Below are 26,822 nucleotides of genomic sequence, written 5' to 3' on the forward strand. Positions count from 1 at the left end.
ACTCCAGTAGTAGAGCACTAGCCTTGAGCTGAAGAGCTGAGGGACAGCATCCAGGCCCAGAGTTCAGGCCCAGGACTGACAAAAAAGACTAGTGCTCCACAACTTTGAGCCACAGCTGTACTTCCAGCTTTTTGGTGGCTCATTAGAGATAAGAGTTTCCCAGAGTTTACTGCCTAGGCTGGTTTTGAAGCTCCAATCTCAGATCTCCTAAATTGCTAGGATTACAGGTGGGCAGGTGGGAGCCATCAACTCTGGCTCTACATGTTTTTTTACAATTATTGAAAAAAGAACAGTTTGCTATAAACTTTTTATGTTGCTCTTTGGTGGTGGTATGAAAAATGAGAGAGAGAGAGAGAAAGAGTGTGTGTGTGTGTGTGTGTGTGTAAGTAACATTGTGTGTGTGTGTGTGTGTGTGTGTGTGTGTGTGTGTGTGTAAGTAACATAATGGACCAAAACCAGGGCTTTTAAAAAGCTGAGTAAACGTTCAATCACTGAGTTAGACTCACTTTGTTTGTTTGTGTTGGTGGTATTTCACTCATCTTGCTTGCAAACATTGGAAAAGATAAAGGAAAAATTCTTTCAGATTTGTAAAACAAGCATTGTTAGTATAGGAGGTTGTATTTGTTTGTGTTGATGTGTCAGTACAGGTACTATGGCTTAGCTTTTTGCTCAAGACTGGCACTCCCACTGAAGCCACAGCTACACTTCAGCTTTTATGTAAGTGGTTAATTCAAGGTAATTGTCTCATAGACATTTCTTGCCTCAACTGGCTTCAGAACTCATCCTCATATCCTCCTGAGTAGCTAGTATTGCAGGCATGAGCCATTACCACCCAGCTGTTTTGGTTTCCAAGACAGGATCTTGGAATAGTTCAACATTCAGTAGTTCAACACCCTCAGCCTCCCAAGTGCTAGGAATACAGTTGTGCACTACCATATGAGATTAACAAATACTTTGGTGGTTGAACTGGTAGGTTGGGTGCAAACTTTTTTTTGGTCGGTGTGGGGCTTGAACTCTGGGCCTGAGCGCTGTCCCTCAGCTCTTCAGCTCAAGGTGAGCACGCTCCTGCTTGAGCTACAGTGCCACTTCTGGTTTTCTAGTGGTTTATTGGAGATAAGAGTTTCACAGACTTTCCTGCCCGGGCTGGCTTTGAACCGTGATCCTCAGATCTCAACCTCCTGAGTAGCTAGGATGATAAGTGCCAGCCACCAGCGCCCAGCTTAGGTGCAAACTTTTATCAAAATTTTAATATAAACATTAAATCCTTTATTCCTTACCTTCTAATAAGATTAAAGATAATATTTTTCCTCATTTAAACCGCTAGTTAAAAATTGGTAATACTCATGTAAGTTTTAGATTCCAGCCAGTTGAGTATTCTGTTGTTGGAGTTCATTTAAAAGGAAAACTATATTATGTTGGGTCATTGTCCTAGAAAGGTTGTTATAAGCACATTGTTTGTGACAGTGTGTTACTGTTCTAATTTACTGTGCTTATTCCTATGAGCTGGATAGACCCACTTTGTCAGTGTATTACTTTTTAAAATGCAAAACCACTTAACTTCCTTGGCACATTTAGCTTCTCTGTTGACATGCTTTTGGGTGGAACATGGCAGCAAACTGGCACATGGCCTGTTTCCTTCTACTGTGGGAAAGAAAAAGGAATGTTGGCAAGAGATACCTACGGAGGGCCTTTTATAAAAGTTCCCAGAGGGATTTATAGTCACAGTGAAATTGACATGACCTCAATTTTTTTTTTTCCTGTAAATCTCATTTTTAAAGTGAGCACAGAGAAGCGGGAGCTCTCGCTTTTCTTGCTAGCTTTCTTTACAAGGGTGCTAAGCAATTTTTCTTGATGTGTGGTGTCTGCGTGTCTGACTGTCATTGTGCTAGTATAAGACAACCCTGTGAACAGCTTCATGGAAGTGTCTTGTTTTTCTAGGAAAATGCAACATGGCAGCAGCAATGGAAACAGAGCAGCCGGGTGTTGAGGTATTTGAAACAGCAGAGTGTGAGGACCAAATTGACTTGCAGAATCGCCCTCAGTTGGAGCCGTTTTATGTTGAACGGTATTCTTGGAGTCAGCTGAAAAAGCTGCTTGCTGATACCAGAAAATATCATGGCTACATGATGGCTAAGGCCCCGCATGATTTTATGTTTGTGAGGAGGAATGATCCAGATGGACCTTATTCGGACAGGATCTATTACCTCGGTAAGTATAAAGTTCATTTCTGAGAGGAAACATGTTAAATCAAATGGCAAAATTACATATAGTTCACACTCAAATTCTGGCAATAAGTAGATCAGTGATTTATTTCCTTTATAGGGGAGCAAAATTTAAATTTGAAGATGTTCTACTTATTTTTACCTAGTAAATATGAACTCTAAATTCTACCAAAAATTGATTCTTCCTAAAGCTAGTTAGGATAACAAGAAGTTCTCGGCCATTATTGCCTTCTTTTTTTAAACCCAAGGCTGATATTGCTTAGTCTCCTCTTGAGTCCATTTAGTCCAGCTTTAAAATACGCTAAATTAAATATATTAATCCACTTTTTTTTGTGGGGGTGGAGGGTGGGGGGAGGGCAGGGGTTTTACTAGAGATTGAACCCAGGAGCTTTGCATGTACTCTGCTGTTAAGGAAAGATAAATATCATGTATTGATCATTTTTCATTTACATAAATATACATAAAGAACTAATTCCTAAGAGTAGAAGGCCTCGGACAAAGATTAAATTCTCCTACAAGAAGATTATAGGGTTTAGGTTACCACTAGCATCATCTCAAAGTATCTCTTCAGAATTATACCAGTACTGAATAATCAGACTTTCTGATTTCTAATCTGGTTAATGACTTACTTGAGGATTTTAACTTTATTCTTAGGAATGAGGTGGAACATCCATCTTTTTAAAAATAATTCTATTGTTATTAGTAAGGTGTTGTACAGAGGGACTACATTAACATCCATCTTTTCACATGTTTAAGAGCCACTTGTATTCTATTTCTGAGCCTGATCTATTTGCAAATCTTTTTTTTTTTTTGGGGGGGGGGTCCGGTCGTGGGGCCTAGACGCTGTCCCTCAGCTCTTCAGCTCAAGGCTAGCGCTCTACCATTTGAGCCACAGCGCCACTTCTGGCTTTTTCTTTTTGCTTATGTGGTGCTGAGGAATCGAACCCAGGGTATTTGTAAATCTTTTTAAAAAATGGATTTGAGTTCTCTGTATATGTAGCTATTATTGGCTCATTTAACTTTGTGTGTGTGTGTGTTTGCACTATGATCTCTTGTCTGCTGAGTAGCTAGGATCATCTAACATATGTGCACATGTGTGCACAGGTACTGAGGCCTGGGTTCTGTGCCTTAGCTTTTTTTTTTTTTTTTTTTTGTCAGTCATGGGGCTTGAACTCTGGGGCTTGGGTACTGTCCTTGTGCTCTTCAGCTCAAGGTGAGCACTCTACCACTTGAGCCACAGCACCACTTCTGGTTTTCTAGTGGTTTATTGGAAATAAGAGTCTTACAGACTTTCCTGCCTGGGCTGTCTTTGTACCACAATCCTGAGATCTCAGTCTTCTGAATAGGTAGGATTACAGGAGTGAGCCACTGGCGCCCAGCTTCCTCTGAGGTTTTTGTTTGTTTGTTTTTTCTTTCTTTTTTTTTTCTTTTTTTCTTTTCGGTCATGGGGCTTGAAGTCTGGAGGGCCTGGGCACTATCCCTCAGCTCTTCAGCTCAAGGCAAGTACTCTACCACTTGAGCCACAGCGCACTTCTAGTGGTTTATTGGAGATGAGTCTCATGGAGTTTCCTGCTTGGGCTGGCTTTGAACCATGATCCTCAGATCTCAGCCTCCTGAGTAGCTAGGATTACAGGCATGAGCCACTGGCGCCCGGCTGTTTGTTTGTTTGTTTTTTAAATATCAGTTGTGGGGCCTGAACTCTGGGCCTGGGCACTGTCCCTCAGCTCTTCAGCTCAAGGCTAGCACTCTACCACTTGAGCTACAGCGCCACTTCCTTTCTCTGAGTTTTGGTTTATCTTTTATCTATAATGTCCTTTGCTATACAAAATTTTTTTTGAGTGAGGTTGTAGTTTTTACTTTTCTGTAATTTTGTGTCATATTCCAACTCAAAAGACTATTTTTTTTTATTCTTTAGTGTTTTTTCCAATACTTATAATGGCTTCAATTTTAATCTTGAAATCATTTGAAATTAATTATTCCATAAGGGAAGTAGCGCTATGGCTCAAAGTGGTAGAGCACAATCCTTGAGCAAAAAAGCTCAGGGGACAATGCCCAGGCCTTGAGTTCAAGCCCCATGACTGACAAAAAAAAAAAAATTGTTCTATAAAATATGAACTGGAGGAACTACTTAATCTTCTTGGATGGTTACTCAGTTATTGTTGTTACTTTGATTATGATTATTTTTGCCAAACTTAGGACTTGAACTCAGGGCCTGGGCTCTGTCCCTGGACTTCTTTGTGCTCAAAGCTAGCATTCTACCACTTGAGCCATAGCACCACTTCCAGCTTTTTTGTTTATGTGGTACTGAGGCTTTGTGCATGCTAGGAAAGCATTCTACTGCTAAGCCACATTCCCAGCCCCTGTTATTATTTTTGTTTAGTTACTAGTTTGTGATACTGAGGATCCATTCCTGGGCTTCATATATGCTAAGCACATGCTCTACCACCAGGCTACATCTCTAGCCCCATCCATTTATTTTATTTTTTTTGGGTCCGGTTGTGGGGCACTGAACTCTGGGCCTGGGCGCTGTCCCTCAGCTCTTCAGCTCAAGGCTAGCACTCTACCACTTGAGCCACAGCGTCACTTCCGGCTTTTTTCTTTTTGCTTATGTGGTGCTGAGGAATCGAACCCAGGGCCTCAGGCATGCAAGGCAAGCGCTCTACCACTGAGCCACCTTCCCAGCCCCAGCCATGTATTTATTTTAGCAAAATATTTTAAATAATCTACCTTTCCATCTAATAATCAGAAATGCCACCTTTATCAAATGTCACTTTCCCTTATATAAGTAGGGGTTCATGTTTGGCCCCTGTTTTGTCCCATTGAACTGTCAGTAAGATGAAGCCTTGAGGAGGAGAGGATCACATTTTGTGAAACAGTGAGTGATGGGGGCAGGTGACATCTTAATAACAAAACAACTGAATACACAAGACGGACTAAAGTCAAAATCAGTATTGAAATAAATGCCTGGTTCTGTCTAACTTTTTACTTCTGAAGGCAGAACAAGAAAAGAAAGATTTGGAAAGTAAGGCTGGTAAAGGAAAATATGATTATTTGAGGACTTATTCTCAACCTTTGCAAGGGTTAGTATGGGAGTAATTGTGTCTTTCCCACTCTGTTGTCTTTATCAGAGCAGGCCGAAGATCTATTCTACTTGAGAGAAAATTTCTTATTTCCTCCTTTCTTCATGTTCCTATGGCATTTTGGAAACGAGGTTTCATAGTACCTCTTCTAGCAGAAAGGCGTTACTTCATTTTGTTCAAGTAGCCTTTGGTTTACATCTTCATAACAGTGTTTTCCATTCCATTTCTTCTTCTTTTTTTTTTTTTTTTGGTCGGTCATGGGGCTTGAACTCTGGGCCTGAGCTCTGCCCAGCTCATTCCATTCCATTTCTTTGTATGTACTTTGTCCTACACTACTGTGAGTTTTCATTTGGCTATTACTGAATTCATAGTCTAGGCCTGGCTCTGTGTAGTTTATGCTGCTTTTTCCTTTGCCCTTCCTCAGTAATGCACAAAAATTTTTAGTAAATCAGATTCTGTGGTGTTTTTGTTTTTGTTTTTTGTCAGTTGTGGAGCTTGAACTCTGGGCTTGGGCGCTGTCCAGGCACTACAGCTCAAGGCAAGCACTCTACCACTTGAGCCACAGCGGCACTTTTTTCTAGTGGTTTGTTGGATATAAATTACAGGCTTGAGCCACCAGTGCCTGGCTCTGCGTTGTTTTAATATTATAGTTTTATTTGAGACTCCAAAGGTCATAGGACTTTTATAATAAAGAATAATTATTATTCAATTAAACCTATGTGTGTTTCTAAATAATTAGAAAATTCAGCCTGGGGCCAGTGGTTCACACTTATAATCCTACTTAGTAGGATCTAAGGATTGCATTTCAAGGTCAGCCTGGGTAGTAAAATCTGTGGGAATCTTATCTCCAGTTAGCCACCAAAAAGCCAGAAGTGGAGTTGAGGTACAAGTGGTAGAATGCTAGCCTTGAGCAAAAAAGCTAAGGCACCCCACCTAGACTCTTGAGTTAAAGCCCCCAAAACCAGCATTAAAAAAAAAAAAAAAAAAGCCGAGCGCCAGTGGCTCATACCTGTAATCCTAGCTACTCAGGAGGCTGAGATCTGAGGATCCTGGTGCAAAGCCAGCCCGGGCAGGAAAATCCGTGAGACTCTTATCTCCAATAAGCCAATAGAAAACTGGAAGTGCCACTGTGGCTCAAGTGGTAGAGCCCTTGCCTTGAGCTGAAGAGCTCAGGGACAAAGCTCAGGCCCAGAGTTTAAGTCCCACAAAGCACAAAAAAATAAAAAAGCTGGGCACCAGTGGCTTACACTACTCAGGAGGCTGAGATCTGAGGATCACGGTTCAAAGCCAGCCTGGGCAGCAAAGTCCCTGAGACTTTTTTTTTTTTTTGGGTCCGGTTGTGGGCCTGAACTCTGGGCCTGGGCGCTGTCCCTCAGCTCTTCAGCTCAAGGCTAGCGCTCTACCACTTGAGCCACAGCGCCACTTCCGGCTTTTTTCTTTTTGCTTATGTGGTGCTGAGGAATCGAACCCAGGGCCTCAGGCATGCAAGGCAAGCGTTCTACCACTGAGCCACCTTCCCAGCCCGTCCCTGAGACTTTTATCTCCAATTAACCACCAGAAAACTGGAAGTGGCACTGTGGCTCAAGTGGTGGAACACTTGCCTTGAGCTGAATTGCTGAGGGACAGCACCCAGGCCCAGAGTTCAAGGCCCACAAATAGGAAAAAAAAAAAAATCAGAAAAAGAGGAAATTTAGTATCTCAAGTCACACTGTAGTCTTAGTATGTTGCCAACTTGGAGAGGATACCAATTTCAAAACTTTCTAGAAATGGTATTTATTTAACTCTATATGCATCATCTTATATGCTCCTATCAATACTGGGATTTGAACTTAGGGCCTTGCACTGGCTCAGCTTGTTTGCTCACGTGGCACTGTACCATTAGAACTGCACCTCCAGCCCAGCCTTTTCTGGATACTTTGGAAATAGAGTCTCACAGACTTTTGTGATTAAGCTGGAATTATCAGCAATCTTCAAATTTCAGCCTCTTGAGAGCTAGGATTACAGGCTTGAGCCACTGGCTCCTGTTAATCTTATGTACTTCTATGTGTGTTTCTTTGAGGGACTATGATCTTAATATCGAAGTGAAATCTCAGCATTTTTCTGTAAAACCTTGTAAGAAATTTGAGTTGTTTGTTTTGTTTTGTTTGTTTTGGTACTGGGGTTTGAACTCAGGGCCTTCAGGCTGCTTTACCACTTGAACCACACTCTTGGCTCATTGTTTTGTTTTGAAATAGTATCTAGCTGTGTAACCTAGGCTGTCCTCAAGCACTTTCTACTTCAGCCTTCCAAGTGCTAGTATTATGGGTGTGTACTTTTTTTTTTTTGGTCCGGTCTTGGGGCCTGAACTCTGGGCCGGAGCGCTGTCCCTCAGCTCTTCAGCTCAAGGCTAGCGCTCTACCACTTGAGCCACAGCGCCACTTCCGGCTTTTTTCTTTTTGCTTATGTGGTGCTAAGGAATCGAATCCAGGGCCTCATGCATGCAAGGCAAGCGCTCTACCACTGAGCCACCTTCCCAGCCCTTATTAATATATTTGTAAAGCCCATAGAATAGAAAATAATAATGTAGTATATGGAAGGAATTATGTACTTAAAATTACAATTGTAGTAAGAATACTACTTGAAGAAATAATGATAACAAATGGTTGGGTTTTTTTCTCATAGCTATGTCTGGTGAGAACCGAGAAAATACTTTATTTTATTCCGAAATCCCCAAGACTATCAACAGAGCAGCAGTCTTGATGCTGTCTTGGAAGCCTCTTTTGGATCTTTTCCAGGTAGGACTAAATATTGTTATTCCTATGACTTAGCATATGTTTTCATATACTGGTGTATGTGTGTTTGTGTTTGTGTGTGTGTGTGTGTGTGAGCGCCCACCAATCCTGAGGCTTAATTTAGCATATGTTTTCAGATACTCTGTGTGTGTGTGTGTGTGTGTGTGTGTGTGTTTGTAGCATATGTTTTCAGATACTGGTGTGTGTGTGTGTGTGTGTGTTGCATATGTTTTCAGATACTGGTGTGTGTATGTGTGTGTTTGCGTGTTTGCATGCGTGCGCGTGTCAATCCTGAGGCTTAATTGCAGAGCCTGGGCACTGCCCATAGCTTTTTTATGCTCAAGGCTAGCATTGTACTACTTGAACCACAGCTCCATTTCCAGCTTTTTGATGGTTAATTAGAAATGAGAGTCTCATAGACTTTCCTGCCTGGGCTGGCTTCAAACCTTGATCCTTATATCTCAGTCTCTTGAGTAGCTAGTATTAAAGACATGAATCATCAGGACTTCATGAAGTAATACTTGTGTTTAATTTTTTTTTAATGGTACTGGGATTTGATCTCAGGACCTCACACTTGCTGGGCAGGTGCTCTTAACATTTAAGGCCATTCTCAGCCCTGATAATTGAAGTAGTTCTATAAAGAGAAACTTCTGCTTAACAACTTTTCAATTACTCCAAGAACACAGTGGAAAGGCAAAATGTTTGCTTCTTTCTTTTTATTTACTGCCTTTCAAATAATGAATTATTTTGTTTTCTGGTATAATGAAGATTTTCCATGGTCATCTAAGCCAATGAGTGGGCATGGTGGCACACACCTGTTACCCCAGCTACAGGGGAATCACACAACTAGAGATGTAGTACCTGCCATTCCCAGCAAGTAGGATGATTACAACTCAGGCTAACCTGGGCACAAAACTAAACCCGCCCTCAAAAATAATCAGTACACAGCCGGGTGCCAGTGGCTCACGCCTATAATCCTAGCTACTCAGGAGGCTGAGATCTGAGGATCCTGGTGCAAAGCCAGCCCAGGCAGGAAAGTCCATGAGACTCTTACCTCCAATAAACCACTCAGAAAACCGGAAGTGGTGAAGTGGCTCAAGTGGTAGAGCACTTGTCTTTTTTTTTTTTTTTTTTTTTAATTTAATTTTATTTTATTTGAGAACATACTGTACAGAGGGGCTACAATTACATGGGCAGGATAATGCATACATTTCTTACCAAGCATTGCAGCCTCCTCCTTTGTTTACCCTTCACCTCCCTTCCCAGCCTCCCCCCTCCCCCCACCCAATTATACCCCCCTCCCCCCCCACACCGACATTGTAAAGTTGGTTTTGACATGACATTTTGTACTTCTCATTGTTGCAACAGGTCCACCTGAATCCTTAAACGACTTGTTTGTCCCCATCTCCTCCACATGTTATACTGACATCAAATATAGTGAAAGCGGGGGTTACACTGTGGGGGAGGGACATACAAAGCAAAGAGCACTCGTCTTGAGCTGAAGAACTGAGGGACAGCATTCAGGCCCAGAGTTCAAGCCCCATGACCGACAAAAAAAAAAAAACAGTACAGGGCTGGGAAGTTGGCTCAGTGGTAGAGTGCTTGCCTTGTATACATGAGGCCCTAGGTTTGATTCCTCAGCACCACATAAGCAGAATAAAGCTAGAAGTGGCTCTGTGGCTCAAGTGGTAGGGCGCTAGCCTTGAGCTGAAGAGCTAAGGGACAGCACCCAGGCCCAGAGTTCAGTCCCCATGACTGACAAAAAAAAAAAAAAATTAGTACAACTGGGTGCCAGTGGCTCACATCTGTAATCCTTGCTACTCAGGAGACTGAGATCTGAGGATCATAGTTTGAAGCCAGCTTGGGCAGTAAAGTCTTTGAGACTATTACCTCCAGTTAGCAACCACAAAGCTCAGGGATAACACCCAAGCCCTGAGTTCAAGCCCCAGGACCGGCACCAAAAAGAACTAAAATAACCAGTGCACAAGGGGACGGAGAGGTGGCTCAAACTCTTCAATCCCTAATACTACCAGTAGGCAGGTAGATAGGTAGGTAAGTAGGTAGATAGGTAAGTAGGTAAGTAAAAAATGAGTACAGGGGCTGGGAAGGTGGCTCAGTGGTAGAGCTCATGCCTTGCATGCCAGAGGCCCTGGGTTCGATTCCTCAGTACCACATAAGCAAAAAGAAAAAAGCCGGAAGTGGCGCTGTGGCTCAAGTGGTAGAGCGCTAGCCTTGAGCTGAAGAGCTGAGGGACAGCACCCAGGCCCAGAGTTCAGGCCCCATGACCGGAAAAGAAAAAGAAAAAAAAAAAAATGAGTACATAGGTATTCGTTTCCACCTCTTTTCAGACCGGTAGTAATATACATATTTTATCAAGGTCAGTCCTTCAGATATATAAAGTATATCATTTTGTTGTTATTTCTGGTACAAGTGCTTGAACTCATGGCCTGGGTGCTGTTCCTTAGCTTTATTGTCCCTTAGATTTATTGATCATTTTGTTGTTGTTATTCTGGTACAAGTGCTTGAACTCATGGCCTGGGTGCTATCCCTTAGATTTATTGCTCAGAGCTGGCACTCTACACATGAGCCATACTTCTACTTCCAAGTTTTTGCTAGTTAATTGAAGGTGAGTTGGATTTTTCTTGCTCAGGGTGGCTTTGAACTACTGTCCTCAGATCTCAACCTCCTGGGTAGCTAGGATTATAAGCATGAGTCTGTATTGAGGCTCTTACCCAGCTTGATCCTGGGTTATAAGAAAGATTGATATTTTTTTCCTTCCTTCCTTCCTTCCTTCCTTCCTTCCTTCCTTCCTTCCTTCCTTCCTTCCTTCCTTCCTTCCTTCCTACTTTCTTCCTTCCTTCCTTCCTTTCTTTCTTTCTTTCTTCCTGTTTTTCCTTCCTTCTCTCCCTCCTTCCTTCCTTTCTTTCTTGTTTTTGCCAGTCCTAAGGCTTGAACTCAGGGCCTGGGTACCTGGACACTGTCCCTGAGCTACTTTTTGCTCAAGGCTAGCACTCTACCACTTGAGCCACAGCTCCACTTTGGGTTTTTCTTCCCCTGCCCACCGTGCATGGTGGAGAGGCATGGCCAAAAAAAGAGGCCACCTATCCCTGGGCCAGGATATGACCTAGCAGGAGGGGGAGGTTACTGCTTCCAGGTGTGCCAGCTACCTAGGTAACACAGATACTGGGTAGAAATTTAGAGGTAGGGAGCTATCTGCACAGGGCCTGCCTGGACTGGGGCAGACCTTACAACTGGAATAAGTGACTTTTCTTTCTTTCTTAGGCAACACTGGACTATGGAATGTATTCTAGAGAAGAAGAATTATTAAGAGAAAGAAAACGCATTGGAACAGTTGGAATTGCTTCTTATGATTATCACCAAGGAAGTGGGACATTTCTGTTCCAAGCTGGTAGTGGAATTTACCATGTGAAAGATGGAGGGCCACAAGGATTTACTGTAAGTTGGAGTAACTGCTTCTTTGGAGGTCCATTATACCTCTGTGTAATACTATCTGTTTTAAGATTATTTATACCCAAGGCAGGAGAGCAATTAATAAATAAAAAGAACTTCTGTTTGCTTATCAATTAAAGAAGTTAATTGTACTGAAACCAAACATAATACTAATTTTCATTATTAAGAGTTAAGTTTTTGTTTGTTTGTTTGGGTATTTTTTTAACTGTATTTTTTTTGTCTTTTCTTTTTTGGTACTGGGGATCGGACCCAGGACGTTGCACTTGCTAGGCAAGCACGTTGTCACTGAGCTACATCCCAGCCCAGGAGTTAATTTTTTAAGGGATAGTAAGGTGCAGTTTTTTGTTTTTTGTTTTTTGTTTTTTGGGTCCGGTCATGGGGCCTGAACTCTGGGCCTGGGCGCTGTTCCTCAGCTCTTCAGCTCAAGGGTAGCGCTCTACCACTTGAGCCACAGCACCACTTCTGGCTTTTTTTTTTTTCCTGCTTATGTGGTGCTGAGGAATAGAACCCAGGGCCTCATGCACGTAAGGCAAGCCCTCTACCACTGAGCCACCTTTCCAGCCCCAGGTGCAGTTTTTTAAATTCTTATACCACTTGCTATGACTAGGAATAGTGACACACATCCATACTCCAAACTATTGAGGCGGCCAAAGTAGGAAGATCAAGGTCCAAAGCTAACCCTGAGGAAGTCAGCCCCATAGTTCATCAGATAAACAAAAGCACAAGGGCTAGAGGTGGAGCATTTGAATTTCAGTTCAGTCCCCCGTAGTGAAGAAGGGAGAGGGAAGAGGGAAGGAGAGAGGAAAGGCAGGAGAGAAGGAGGAAGGGAGAAAAGGAAAGATGGAGGGAAAGAAGAAAGGAAGGAAGGAAAATTATTTTATCTATTTGGAAATTCTTTATGAACTATTAGAGATATTTTGATAGACTTGTGAGGATCCTGGCTTTCCTTACATTTTTATGAGTAAAAATTTGTATTGATAAAATGAATTTTTAAATATTTAATAAATATGCAATAAATAGTATTTAAAATATTTTAAATAGTTATTTTTAAAATAATAATTACTCTATTAAAATTACTTGGACAAGCCGGGTAACAGTGGCTCACATCATACCTGTAATTCTAGCTACTCAGGATGCTGAGATCTGAAGATCATGGTTTAAAGCCAGCCCAGGCAGAAAAGTCCCTGTGAGACTCAATCTTCAATAAACTGCTCAAAAAAGCCAGAAGTGGCATTGTGGCTCAAGTGGCAGAGTGCTAAGCCTTGCGCACAAAGAGGCTTGGAGGCAGTATCTAGTCCCTGAGTTCAAGCCCCAGGACCAGCAAAAAAAAAAAAAAAAAAAAAAAAAAGGGCAATTTACAAAATGTTGTTATAGTATCTTTTATTTTTTTAAAACAATGGAATAAACTTCTTGTTTCCATGTCCTGGAGTTAAATTCAATAAATTTTACTTCATATGATCAGAGGCACATAGGCACTGCCCTTTTGTATTCCTCCCCTAAGAGGGTTCTCCTGTGGTCTCACTTTCTGTGGATGCCTAGAGTCCTGTATAACTTATCATGTCCCGGTGTATTGTTATATTATCAAGATATAATACAATATCTCCCATTACCTTTAGCTTTTTTTTTTTTTGCCGATCGTGGGGCCTGAACTCTGGGCCTGGGCGCTGTCCCTCAGCTCTTCAGCTCAAGGCCAGCACTCTACCACTTGAGCCGCAGCGCCACTTCTGGCTTTTTCTGCTTATATGGTGCTGAGGAATGGAACCCAGGGCCTCATGCATGCAAGGCAAGCACTCTACCACTGAGCCACCTTTACAGCCCCCACCTTTAGTTTTTTAGGAGGACAAGTTAATCCTTTATAAATTAAAAACCAACCTTGAGCTGAAGAGCTGAGGGACAGCACCCAGGCCCCATGACAAAAAAAAAAGTTAAAAGCCATGAAGAAGCTAGGTATAGTAACTGCTGCTTTTAGTCTCTTTTACAAGGAGATATATTTGAAACCAATCCAAACAAAAAGCTATTCAGACCCTATCTGAAAATACTAACTGGGCTGTTGTCAGTGGGGTCACACTTGCTCAGGAGGCTGAGATTTGAAGATCACCTTTCAAAGCCAGCCTAGGCAGGAAAGTCCCTGAGACTCTTATCTCCAATTAGTCACCAGAAAACTTGAAGTGGCACGGTGGCTCAAAAGTGGTAAAGTCCTAGCTTTAAGCATAAAGGGCTCAGGTTCAGCTCCTAGGCCCTGAGTTCAAGCCCTATAACCAACAACAAAAAATAAATAAAGAAAAAGAGAATATGGCTCAAATGATGGAATACTTGCCTAACTAGCCAAAGGCCCTAAGTTTAAGCCCTAGTATTGTGAAAAAGGAGAGGGGATGGGAGGAGGCCATTTGAAACTATTACCAAAGTTGACATTTTACCCAGAAATACTCATAAGATCTATCAGTCTGATACTCACCTTAAAATGTTGTTTATTTTTCTAGCAACAACCTTTACAGCCCAATTTAGTGGAAACTAGTTGCCCCAACATACGGATGGACCCAAAATTATGTCCTGCTGATCCAGACTGGATTGCTTTTATACACAGCAATGATATCTGGATATCCAACATTGTCACCAGAGAAGAAAGAAGGCTCACCTATGTGCACAATGGTAAGGCATAGTTCTTCAGATCCACCCACACAAGCTGGTGATCTTTGTATTTGAAACTTTACTCTTTAACTTTTTTTAATTATGAAAAAAGTACAGGGGTAAGGCAGCCCTGTACAGTGCTACCTTGTTTTAGTTCATTTTCAAACAGCACCATAGTAGCCCTCTAATAATTGTTCATTCAGCCTATTAAGACAGCCACTACGCAGAAGAAAGAGTTGTACTGTCAAAGCTTATAGAATTCATAAACTTTATAGTCTAAGAGAATGACAATTTGCCTTGTAAAGGTTAAAATGTGTTTGCAACTTTAACTGTCACTATTCTACAATACTGTGAAATTTATGGAATTTATGTAATCATTTATTCTCAATAAAAAATTATTACTTAAAAAAAAAGACTGCCACTAGGTGTTTAGCAGGCTGATGGCTGAGAATATCAGTTCGAAGTCAGCCTGGGCAGACAAATTTGAGAGACTTATTTCTAATTACCAACAAAAAGCCAGAAGTGGAGGTATAGCTCAAGTTGTAGAGTACCAGCCTTTAACAAAAAAGCTGAGTGAGAGTTCAAGGTCTTCAGTTCAAGCCTCAGTACTGGTAAGAATACACATGCGCATGCACACATACACATACACACAGAGTACCACAATTTTCCAAAAGCTGTTCACATTAAAATAAAATTTCAATTAAGAAATCTAAACTTGTCTCAGCAAAAAGTGGAAAAAAATGAAAAAAAAAAAAAAAAGGCTTCTATTTGGTTCAAGTGGTAGACTGCCTACCTAACCAGCGTGAGAGCTTCAGTTCACCCTCCAGATCATCCCATCTCCTCTCCCCAGAAAAACAGCTCAGGGGTGGGGATTGATGGTAGGTGTGAGCCTCAGCAACACACACACACACACACAGCTCAGGGGTGGGGATTGATGGTAGGTGTGAGCCTCAGCAACACACACACACACACACACAGCTCAGGGGTGGGGACTGATGGTAGGTGTGAGCCTCAGCAACACACACACACACACACACACACACACACACACACACACGATAAGTTTAATCAGATGTGCATGTGTTTATTCTGTGCTTAAGATGGTAGAGGAATTCAAAAATAAAAAACCACCAACTTCTCCCAAATAATTTCTCTTCATGGGAGGATAAAATGATGAATAATTGAGGTCTATTATAAGTGATTGGGAGATTCAAATGAATAGTACCTCTCCTCAAATCTGAAGGAGAGCAAAATATAAAATCATGTTAGCGGGACTGGGAAGGTGGCTCAGTGGTATAGCCGCTTGCCTTGTATGCTTGAGGCCCTGGGTTCGATTCCTCAGCACCACATAAGCAAAAAGAAAAAAAAAAGCTGGAAGTGGTGCTGTGGCTCAAGTGGTAGAGTGCTAGCCTTGAGCTGAAGAGCTGAGAGAAAGCGCCCAGGCCCAGAGTTCAGGCCCCACGACTGGACCAAAAAAAAAAAAAAAAAAACATGTTAGCGCTTGTGACGGTGGCTCAAGCCTTTAATCCTAGCTACTCAGAAGGCTGAGATCAGAGGATCCCAGTTCAAAGCCAGCCCAGGCAGGAAAGTCCATGAGACTCTTATCTCCAATAAAAAAAACCACTAGAAAACCGGAAGTGGCGCTGTGGCTCAAGCGGTAGAGTGCTTGCCTCGAGCTGAAGAGCCCAGGGACAGCGCTCAAGCACAGAGTTCAAGTCCCATGACCGCCAAAAAAAAAAAAAAAAAATAGTATTAGTAGTATAATTTTGGAGTATTTGAAACGTCCAAGAAAACTGAGCCCTCATCTTCATTCTATTATTAATTGCAAAATTCAAAGATTTCTGAAAACTGAGCTTAATTTTCATTAACTTGATGTTTAATAGCATAATCTGACCTGAACTGACCTTAGGATATTTATAATTGCAGTCCTACTTAGTGTGCCTTCTTATAAATTTGCTTCAAGAATAGTGGGGTATTTGATTACAGCTTCTTTAGCTGCCCTGCTAGAAGTGTTACATGATCTATGACAGGTGAACAGCATAGCGACTCGTTCCAAATTCTGAATTCCAGCTCAGTCTTCTGGACTCCATTACAATAAGGGATCATTGGTTCATGCTGCATCTTCCTATCCTACAATGTCAAAAATACAGATCTGCAGATCTGCAAAGATAACAAATAAAACTTGCCTGAGCTGGCAGATGTGAGGATGGTAGGGTCATTCACTTGAGGCCAGGAGTGCTAGACTAACCTGGGCTATATACCAAGACCCTGTCTTCATATGGGGGTAGAGAAGGGGAGAGAAAGAGTGATCCCTACATACCTACTAGGCTAACAAAAGTGAAAAAGATTGAGAATATCAAATGCTAAAGAGGAGCTTGCACACATTGAGAGTAAGAAAAATGTTTGGTAGTTTGCTTTTTTTTTGGGGTCAGTCATGGGGCTTGAACTCTGGGCCTGGGTGCTGTCCCTGCGCTCTTCAGCTCAAGGCAAGCGCTGTACTGCTTGAGCTACAGCGCCTGTTCTGGTTTTCTAGTGGTTTATTGGAGATAGGAGTCTCAGGAACTTTCCTGCCTGGGCTGGCTTTGAACCTCGATCCTCAGATCTGAGCCTCCTGAATAGCTAGGATTACAGGCGTGAGCCACTGGCACCCAGCTTGTTTGGTAGTTTCTTATAAAATTAAACATGCATATCACAGAACATAGCCATTTGACTCTTAGCCATTTATTCAAAAGAAACTACAAGTGGGGCTAGGAGGAGAGGGGGGAGGGAGAAAGAGTAGGAGTGTAGTTGTGGAGGTGGTAGGGAAGGGACGGTAGGGGAAAAACAAAGGAAGAGGTAACAATGCTAGATAGGAAATGTACTCATTAGCTTGCTCATGTAACTGTAACCCCTCTGTACAGTATTTTTATAATAAAGTATTTAAAAAAAAAAAAAGAGGGGCTAGGAATGTGGCTTAGTGGTAGAGAACTTGCCTAGCATGTGTGAAACCCTGGGTTCAATTCCTCAGTACCACATAAACAGAAAAAGCCAGAAGTGGTGCTATGGCTCAAGTAAAAGAGTGCTAGCCTTGAGCAAAAGAAGCTCAGGGACAGTGTCCAGGCCCTGAGTTCAAGCTCCAGGATTGGCAAAAAAAGAAAAAAGAAACTAAAATAAATGTTCATAAAAAATCTTTTCTTTGGGGGGCTGGGAAGGTGGCTCAGTGGTAGAGTGCTTGCCTTGCATGCATGAGGCCCTGGGTTCGATTCCTCAGTACCACATAAGCAGAAAAAAGCCAGAAGTAGTGCTGTGGCTCAAGTGGTAGAGCGCTAGCCTTGAGCTGAAGAGCTGAGGGACAGTGCCCAGGCCCAGAGTTCAGGCCCCACGACCGGACCCAAAAAAAAAAAATCTTTTCTTTTTTTCTTTTTTCTCTTTGGATGGTACTAGGGTTTGAACTTAGAATTTGAGCATACTAGGTAGACACTTGAGCTACTCTTCCAGCCCTTTTTGCTTTAATTTTTTTTACAACTTTTTTATTGTTACCATAAAGATGATTAAGAGAAGGGATAGAGTTACATACATATTTCTTTCTTTCTTTTTTTTTTTTTTTTGGTCGGAGCCTCGGTGCTGTTCCTCAGTTCTTCAGCTGAAGGCTAGCACTCCGCCACTTGAGCTACAGTGCCACTTTTGGCTTTTTCTGCTTATGTGGTGCTGAGGAATTAAACCCAGAGCTTCATGCATGTAAGGCAAGCGCTCTACCACTGAGCCCCCATACATATTTCTTGAGTAGGGTCTCCAGTTTATGCCTGAGCCAACCTGAAATCAGATCCTCCTATTTATACTTCCCCAGTAGTTGGGATAACAATTACATATTGGCCCAGCTTTTATTCTTTTTTCTTTTTATCTTTTTTGACAGTTGTAGGGCTTGAACTCTGGGCCTGGGTGCTCTTCAGCTCAAGGCGAGTGCTCTACCACTTGAGCCACAGCACCACTCTGGTTTTTTGGTAGTTAATTGGAGATAAGAGTCTCATATACTTTCCTGCCTGGGCTGGCTTTGAGTGGTGATCTTGAGATCTTAGCCTCCTCAGTAGCTAGAATTACAGGTGTGAGCCATTGGCACCCAACCCAGCTTTCATTCTTCCAACGGGGATCTCACAAACTTTTCTTTTCTTTCTTTCTTTTTTTTTTTTTTTGACGATACCAGTTTTCTAACTCAAGGCTTCAAACTCACTTGGCTTCCTTGCTCAGCAGGCATTCTACCACTGGGGCTATTCCTCCAACCCAGCAAAAAAATTACTGGTTGTTTTGGAGATAGAGTCTAGCTGACTTTTCTGCCTAGCTGGCTTCAAACCATAGTTCCCCACATCTCTGCCTCCTGATGTCCTGACAGTCTAGTATACTTTTTGCCCCAGTTGCTCTTGAAATGCTGTCCTCTGAATACCTAGGATTATAGGTATGAGCAGCAACGTTCTTACACAAGAACATTCATAACACCTTTTATTCTCAATAACAAAAAACTTAAAGCTGCTAGAATATGGCATTAATTAAATATTATTAACAAACAAGTGAGCTGGCTATGTTGGCACATACCCGTAGTCAACAAGAGGATGAAAAAGAAGGATAGTGAGTTCAAAGCTATCCTGAGCTATGCTATTGAGCATGGTGCCTACTGTAGTCCTAGCACTAGAGGAGACAAGAGGATTACAAGTTTCAGGCTCACCTGGATTGCCAGTCTGGCTATGAGACTCTATCACAGGAAGAAAAAGGAAAAAGAGATAGAAGAAGAAAGGAAGAAAGAAAAGGAGTGGTTAAGGTGAAAAAACATTGGTAATGGTGGCATACTCCTGTAAGTTGAATGCAAGGAAATCACTAGTTCAAGGGTACATGGTGAGACCCTGTCTTGAAAAGAGAGAAAGGGGCTGGAAGGTGGCTCAGTGGTAGAGCGCTTGCCTTGTATGCATGAGGCCCTGGGTTCGATTCCTCAGCACCACTTAAGCAGAAAAAGCCAAAAGTAGCACTATGGCTCAAGTGGTAGTGTGCTAGCCCTCAGCTCTTTAGCTGAGGGCTAGCACCAAAGCCCAGAGTTCAGGCCCCACAACCGACAAAAAGAAAAAAGAGGGGCCGAGTAGCAAAGTGGTATTGTACTTATCTTGAAATGCCCAAGGCAATGGCTTCAATCTTACCCTCATTTTCAAATGAGACACTACATTAGAGTGAGACTGAGTGATTTGCCCAAAGTTGATAATGATGGTAATGATGGAATCTAGACTTGAACCCACTCCATTTGGGTGTACATTTCATTACTACTTTCAGCTCCCTTTGCAAATAAACTAATTTTGCTTTGTGCTGAGGGGAGGAGGGGGTGTGACAGCCTTCTCAAATAATTTTGTCTTTTATGTTTATCTAGAGCTAGCCAACATGGAAGATGATCCCAGATCGGCTGGAGTTGCTACATTTGTTCTTCAAGAAGAGTTTGATAGATATTCTGGCTATTGGTGGTGTCCAGAAGCTGAAATGAGTAAGAAGTTCAAAATAATATATTATGGGTCAATAAGACTATTAAAAGATACAATTGTAATTTTCCTACTTTGGATAATAAGTTCCAAGGTGATGGGGGCTAGATCCTATTAGTAGTTATTTATAATATACAGATTGTATCTTATCAGTACAGATTCTAGTAGAACTAGTTAAACTGTGGTTCAGTGGAATCCTTTTTCAATTCTGTTTGCCAGTTTTCAACTAGAAGGCTAGTTGATAATTTTGGTAATATTGTGGCAAAATATCACACCTTAATGAATTACTAATGAAAAATGTATGAGAAGCAGGGCTCAGTGACTCTCACCTATAATCCTAGCTACTCAGGAAGCTGCGATGTGAGGATCCAGATTTGAAGCCAACTCATATGGGAAAGCCCATAAGACTCTCATGTCCAATTACTACCAAAAGTGCTGGAAGTGAAGCTGTGGCTCAAGTGCTAGAGTGCTAACCTTGAGCTCAAAAGCTCAGGGACCGCACCCAGGCCCTGATTCAAGCCCCAGTACTGGCACAAAAAGAAAGAGAAAGAAAGAAAATAAATGTTTAATAGTCAGCCGCCAGCTGTTCATGTCTGTAGCTACTTGGGAATATTGAGATTTGAAGCCAGCCTGAACAAAAAAGTTCATGAGTCTCAATCTCCAAATTCAAGAGCAAAAAGCAGAGAGGTATGGCTCAAGTGATAGAACACGAGGTAAGCAAGCAAGCAAGCCAAGAGAGCTTGCAAATCTCTTAGTTCAAACCCCAGTAATGCCAAGGAAAAAAGAAAAATAAATGTGTCATTTACTAGAGTTTACAGATGACCAAGTCAGTTCATGAACAGATAGGAGAAAACAAACAAATGCCTCGTTTTTTAATGTTTTCTTACCTAGAAACTTAAAACCATGGCTTACAAACTCTCTGACCATGATCTAGTTAGAAATTTGCTTATAATCATAGCCTAAGACATACACTGTATAGACAAAACTCAAAACAAATTTTATGAGTCACTATTTATCCTTATGTGTAATGCTGGTTATACCCCACAAATAGATTGCTATTGGTTTATAGCTAGAAGTGTGAATATTTCCCTAAAGGGCCATGGAAAATATTAACTTTTAAACCATATCTTTGATATGGACATTTATTTTAAGATATAAAATGTTTTGCCGCCGGGCGCTGGTGGCTCATGCCTGTAATCCTACCTACTCAGGAGGCTGAGATCTGAGGATCGTGGTTCAAAGCCAGCCCGGGCAGGAGAGACCGTGAGACTCCTATCTCCAATAAACCACCAGAAAACCGGAAGTGGCGCTGTAGCTCAAGTGGTAGAGTGCTCGCCTTGAGCTGAAGAGCTGAGGGACAGTGCCCAGGCCCAGAGTTCAAGCCCCACGACCGACAAAAAAAAAAAAAAAAAAAAAAATTGCCATAATTATATTTGTCAAACAAAATTTTGACATAGAAAAACTATTCAAAACAATTAGCCAGTATTGAAGAGGTAACAATGCTTGATAGGAAATGTACTCATTACCTTACTCATGTAACTGTAACCCCTCTGTACAGAATCTGTACAATAAAAAAGTATATTTAAAAAACAATTAGGGGGGCTGGGAAGGTGGCTCAGTGGTAGAGCGCTTGCCTTGCAAGCCAGAGGCCCTGGGTTCGATTCCTCAGCACCACATAAGCAAAAAGAAAAAAGCCGGAAGTGGTGCTGTGGCTCAAGTGGTAGAGCGCTAGCCTTGAGCTGAAGAGCTGAGGGACAGCGCCCAGGCCCAGAGTTCAAGCCCCACGACTGGACCAAAAAAAAAAATTAGCCAGTATTTAAATAGCACTTTATAGGAAATATAAACTTAATTAAATAAGTCCTGTTTCAGCAAAAAGTATCTTAAGATGTACAAGGCCAAAGTTCTTCAAAACTGTTTTCCCCTGTTTTAAAAGTATATGGCCAGCTGGAGGTTGGGAATGTGGCTTAGTGGTAGAGTGCTTGTCTAGCATAAATTAAGCCCTAGATTTGATTCCTCAGTTCCACAAAAACAGAAAAAGCTACAAGTGGCACTGTGGTTCAAGTGGTAGAGCACTAGCCTTGAGAAAAAGAAGCTCAGGGACGCTGCCCAGACCATAAGTTCAAGCCCCAGGACTAACAATATATATATATATAATATATCCAGGTGCCAGTGGCTCACATCTGCAATTCTAGTGACTCAGGAGGCTGAGACTTGAGGATCACAGTTCAAAGCCAACCTGGGCAGGAAAGTAAGCCAGAAGTGGAGGTGTGGCTTAAATGATAAAGCACTAGCCTTGAGCATAAAAGCTCAGGGGCAGCACATAGGCCCTGAATTCATGACTCAGGACTGGGGAAAAAAAAAAAGTATATGTATGTATTCCTAGATCTGGTATCATCCATTAAAACTTAGTATGTCCTTTATATTTATTATTTTGGAATAATATACTATGATTCACACCCTATAAAATTCACCCTCGTAAAGTATATAGTTCAGTGGTTTTCAGTACATTCTCCCAGTTGTGCAACCACAGTCACTAATGCCAGGAAAGACAATGCTCATTAGCCATCATTGCCTGTTGTGGATATTCATATAAATTAAATTATAGGAAATGGGGGGAAAATAGATGTATACATCATGAGTTTTTTTAATCCCCGAAAAGAATAACCTTAAATCAGTGAAAGTGACTTAGCTATTAACTAGTGTTGTTTTCATCCAAAAAAAACCCATATAGGTTGGGTGCTGGTGGCTCATATTCATAATCCTAGCTACTTAGGAGGCTGAGATCTAAAGATTGCAGTTGAAGTCATCCCAGGCAGAAAAGAAAGTTTATGAGACTCTTATCTCCAATTAGCCACCAAAAAAATCCAGAAGTTGAGCTGTGGCTCCAGTTGTACAGCACTAGCCTTGAACAAAAAAGCTCAGGGACAACACCCAGCCCCTGAATTCAAGCCCCAGGACCAGTACAAAAAAGAAAAATTAAGAAAGCAGTACTGTCTGAGGTAGAGTTCAGAAGTAGGCTAGCATGCTCAAGGCCCTGAGTTTGATCCCAGCACCAGTAAATATAAATAACACATTTTATATGCAAATTATCTTTTTATTATGCAAAATCAGATATTCGACTAGGAAATGGTCAGTCATTCTTTTTTGGAGTAATTCTTATACATTTTTTTTCTTTTTTTTATTGTAAAAATACTGTACAGAGGGGTTACAATTACATGGGCAAGATAATGAGTACATTTCTTATCAAGCATTGTAGCCTCCTCCTTTGTTTTCCCTTCCCATCCCATCCTCCCCTGTCCCCCGACCCAACCCTCCCGGCCCCCTACCAAAGTTGTAAAGTTTGTTTTTGACATACAACTTATACGTCTCATTGTTGCAGTGGGTCCACCTGTATCCCTATTTAAAAGATTCGTTTTTTTCCCTTCTCCTCCACAAATTATAACAACATCAAATACAGTGAAAGCAGGGGTTATACTGTGGGGGAGGGACATACAAAGCAGCAAAGAAATAATCTTATAAATGTTCTAGAAACAATCGCATGAAAGAAAAAACATTTGAATACATATCTTAGGGTTCATTTCCCTAACATCACCTTATCTGACCTTTTCTGCTTGACTCAGACATATACTAGTTATTTCTTATAAATTTTTAACATCTAAATTCCTTTTAAGCTCCTAGTGGCAGTAAAATTCTTAGAATTCTATATGAAGAAAATGATGAATCTGAGGTGGAAATTATTCATGTTACATCCCCTTTGTTGGAAACAAGGAGAGCAGATTCATTCCGTTACCCTAAGACAGGTATTGTATTCTGCTTATCTTCATTCCTCCTTCTAAATAGTCTTTCAAAAGTGTGATAAACATTGCTCATTGCAGCCTTAGTAAGCATTGCTTGTTCATTAAGTGTCTAAAATAGATTTTGAAATGAGGCTGATCCTTTTGAATTATTTCCAAAGGTGACGATGCCCATAAAACTGGTTATTCCAAGAAATGAAATATTTTTAGTGGGCTGGGAAGGTGGCTCAGTGGTAGAGCGTTTGCCTTGCATGCCTGAGGCCCTGGGTTTGATTCCTCAGCACCACATAAGCAGAAAAAAAAAAAAAAGCCAGAAGTGCCGCTGTGGCTCAAGTGGTAGAGCACTAGCCTTGAGCTGAAGAGCTGAGGGACAGCGCCCAGGTCCAGAGTTCAGGCCCCACAACTGGACCCAAAAAAAAAAAAAAGAAATATTTGTAGTGATTTTGATTTTTATTGTCCCTTTTTATCTATTTCGTTGTTTATAGCACTTCAATAGTAAAAGTTGTACAGAATTCCCCTAATTTCATATTGGCCCTTAATATGTTTCAGCTTTTTTCAGATTATATCACTTATGGGGGAGGTGGCTATTTCATTGTTACTCTCTACAGCTTCTTTTTTTAATATAAAAATAAAGTATGATTTTGAGATTTTTGAGATAAGTTCCTGAGATTCTTACTTAATAAAGCCTAACTATATATAGTATTCCTTACTTAAATAAACTGCAGAAAGGCTTGATCTGTCAAAATTAGCATGAGTAATATTAGGATACATAATTACTTGTTTATGTCTCTTTAAAGGAACAGCAAATCCAAAAGTCACTTTTAAGATGTCAGAAATAATAGTTGATGCTGATGGAAGGGTGAGTATATAATGTTGAATTGACTTTCTGTGTCCCTTGTCTAATCAATCTAGTTAAGGTATTTGATGCACTTTTCCGTTTTTTGTTTTTGTTTTCTCTTGTTGGAATTTGTTGAGATATTAATGGATCATGATTTTTTTTACATTGGCCAAATTTTGTGTGTGTGTGTGTGTGTATCATGATTTTTTTTACATTGGCCAAATTTTGTGTGTGTGTGTGTGTACGTGTGTACGTGTGTACGTGTGTACTAGGGCCTGAATTCAAGCATCAAGCCCTTGCTCAGCCGTTTGGCTCACACTGGCATTCTGCTACCTGAGCCAGGCCTGGCATTTTTCCTAATAAATTGGAGTTATACTTGTTGACTTTTCTGCCCTTGCTAGCTTTGAACCCAGATCTTTTAGGTTTTAGCCTCTGAATAGCTAATATTAAAGCTGGAGCCGGTGGCACCCAGCTAGTTTGACCTACTTTTGACCTACTTTTCTGTTTGTAAAACTTCCTGCTAGTTCCCAAGATAAAAATACAGGAATAAAGCTGGGTGCAGTGGTTCACGCCTGTAATCCTAGCTACTCAGGAGGCTGAGATCTCAGGATTGCGGTTCAAAGCCAGCCTGGACAGGAAAGACTGTGAGACTCCTATCTCCAATAAACCACTAGAAAACAGGAAGTGGCGCTGTAGCTTAAGTGGTAGAGCGCTCACCTTGAGCTGAAGAGCTGAGGGACAGTGTCCAGGCCCAGAGTTCAAGCCCCATGACTGACAAAAAAAAAACAAAAAACAAAACAGGAATAAACATATTTATTACTCCTTTCCAATAGTTTTTTTTCTTTGCCTTTAATCATTCTTTAGTCAAGATTAAATATGATAAAAAGTGGTTGTTGATTAGTAATTCATTTTCTATTTGGGTTTTTGTTTGTGATGAATTAAATATCCCACATTTCTCTTTATTTGTACTTAACTGCACCTTCTCTTTTGGTCAGTCAAATGCTTCAAAGGAGCATTACATTATTAATTGGAAAGAACACTTCTAGATTTTAACATAGCTTTACTAAGACAATTTATATACAATCAATTGACTCATTTTAAAGTTTAAAATTGGGGCTGGGAATGTAGCTTAGTGGTAGAATGCTTGCCTAGTATGCATGAAGCCCTACGTTTGATTCCTCAGTACCACATAAACAGAAAAAGTCAGAAGTAGCGCTGTGGCTCAAGTGGTAGAGTGCTAGCTTTGAGCAAAAGAAGCTCAGGAACAGTGCCTAGGACTGGCAATAATAATAATAATAAAGTTTAAAATTCAGTGGCTTTTAGAATATTCACAGAGTTGGGCAACCAGAATCAATTTAGAAAGTTAGCACGTCAAAAGACTCATTAGCTGGGTGCCATTGGTTTATTCCTTTAGTCTTAGCTACTCAGGAGGCTAAGATATGAGGATGGCTGTTCAAAGCCAGCCAAGGCAGGAAAGTCTGTGAGACTCTTGCCTCCAATTAACCACCAGAAAACTGGAAGAAGCACTGTAGCTCAAGTGGTAGAGCTCTAGCCTTAAACAAAGAAGCTCAATGATAGCACCTAAACCCTGAGTTCAAGCCCCAAAACTATTTTTTAAAAAAATATTTTAAGCCTCTCGTATATATGAACATATAGGCATTAACGTTATGTTTTTACTTCTCCAGTGTATATAGCTAGGAATAGAATTGTTGGGGCATTTGAGAACTCTGCTTAATGTTTTGTGGAACTGCAAACTGTTTAGAAGTGGCTATACTTTTTTATGTTCCCACTAGCATTGTATGAACTTTCTGATTTCTTCATCAACACTTGCTATTGTCCATCTTATTATAGCTCTCCTGCTGGGTGTGAAGTGATGTTTCATTATTATTTTGACTTAACATTTTCCTGGTGGCTAACAATGTTGAACATTTTTTTTGTGTGTGAAAATACCATACAGAGGGGTTACAATTATATGGGCAAGGTAATGAGGACATTTCTTATCAAGCATTGTAGCCTCCTCCTTTGTTTCCCCTTCTCACCCCTTCCCATCTCCTTCCCACTCACTGCCCTCCCTGAACATTTTTTTCTTGTGCTTATTAACAACTTACTTTCTTTAGAGGATTAACTTCGCCTTTTTTTTTTTTTTTTTTTTTTGGTTGTGGGGCTTGAACTTGGGGCCTGGGTGCTGTCCCTCAGCTCTTCAGCTCAAGGCAGGCGCTCTACCATTTGAGCCACAGCACCACTTCTGATTTTCTGGTGGTTAATTGGAGATAAGAGTCTCATGGACTTTCCTGCCCAGCCTGGCTTCTATCCACGATCCTCAGATCTCAGCCTCCTGAGTAGCTAGGATTACAGGCGTGAGCCACCACCACCTGGCTACCCATTTTCTTTTAAGTTGGTACTAGAGCTTGAACTCAGGGCCTGGGTATCATCCCTTAACTTTTTGTCTAAGACTGATTGGTCTACCACATGAACCATACCTCCATTTGCAGCTTTTTGGTGAATAATTGAAGGTAAGTGTCTCAGAGA

At 41.2% G+C, this 26,822-nt stretch overlaps 1 protein-coding gene across 3 annotated transcripts in view; it reads left to right on the top strand.

Moving 5' to 3' along the window:
* Nucleotides 1-26,822, top strand: part of Dpp8 (dipeptidyl peptidase 8) — a 66,270-nt gene that overhangs the window by 4,597 nt on the left and 34,851 nt on the right. For all 3 annotated transcript variants that reach the window (XM_069995152.1, XM_069995150.1, XM_069995151.1), the window contains exons 2-8: nucleotides 1,939-2,208; nucleotides 7,964-8,076; nucleotides 11,356-11,529; nucleotides 14,025-14,193; nucleotides 19,556-19,666; nucleotides 23,333-23,461; nucleotides 24,253-24,314. In XM_069995152.1, the coding sequence (XP_069851253.1) occupies nucleotides 1,950-2,208; nucleotides 7,964-8,076; nucleotides 11,356-11,529; nucleotides 14,025-14,193; nucleotides 19,556-19,666; nucleotides 23,333-23,461; nucleotides 24,253-24,314 (1,017 nt within the window). In that variant the 5' untranslated portion in view covers nucleotides 1,939-1,949. The remainder of the gene's footprint in view (nucleotides 1-1,938; nucleotides 2,209-7,963; nucleotides 8,077-11,355; nucleotides 11,530-14,024; nucleotides 14,194-19,555; nucleotides 19,667-23,332; nucleotides 23,462-24,252; nucleotides 24,315-26,822) is intronic.

The sequence above is a fragment of the Dipodomys merriami genome, unplaced genomic scaffold (genome assembly GCF_024711535.1).
Source record: "Dipodomys merriami isolate MVZ:Mamm:240054 unplaced genomic scaffold, mDipMer1.0.p SCAF_48, whole genome shotgun sequence".
NCBI classification, from domain to species: Eukaryota; Metazoa; Chordata; class Mammalia; order Rodentia; family Heteromyidae; genus Dipodomys; species Dipodomys merriami.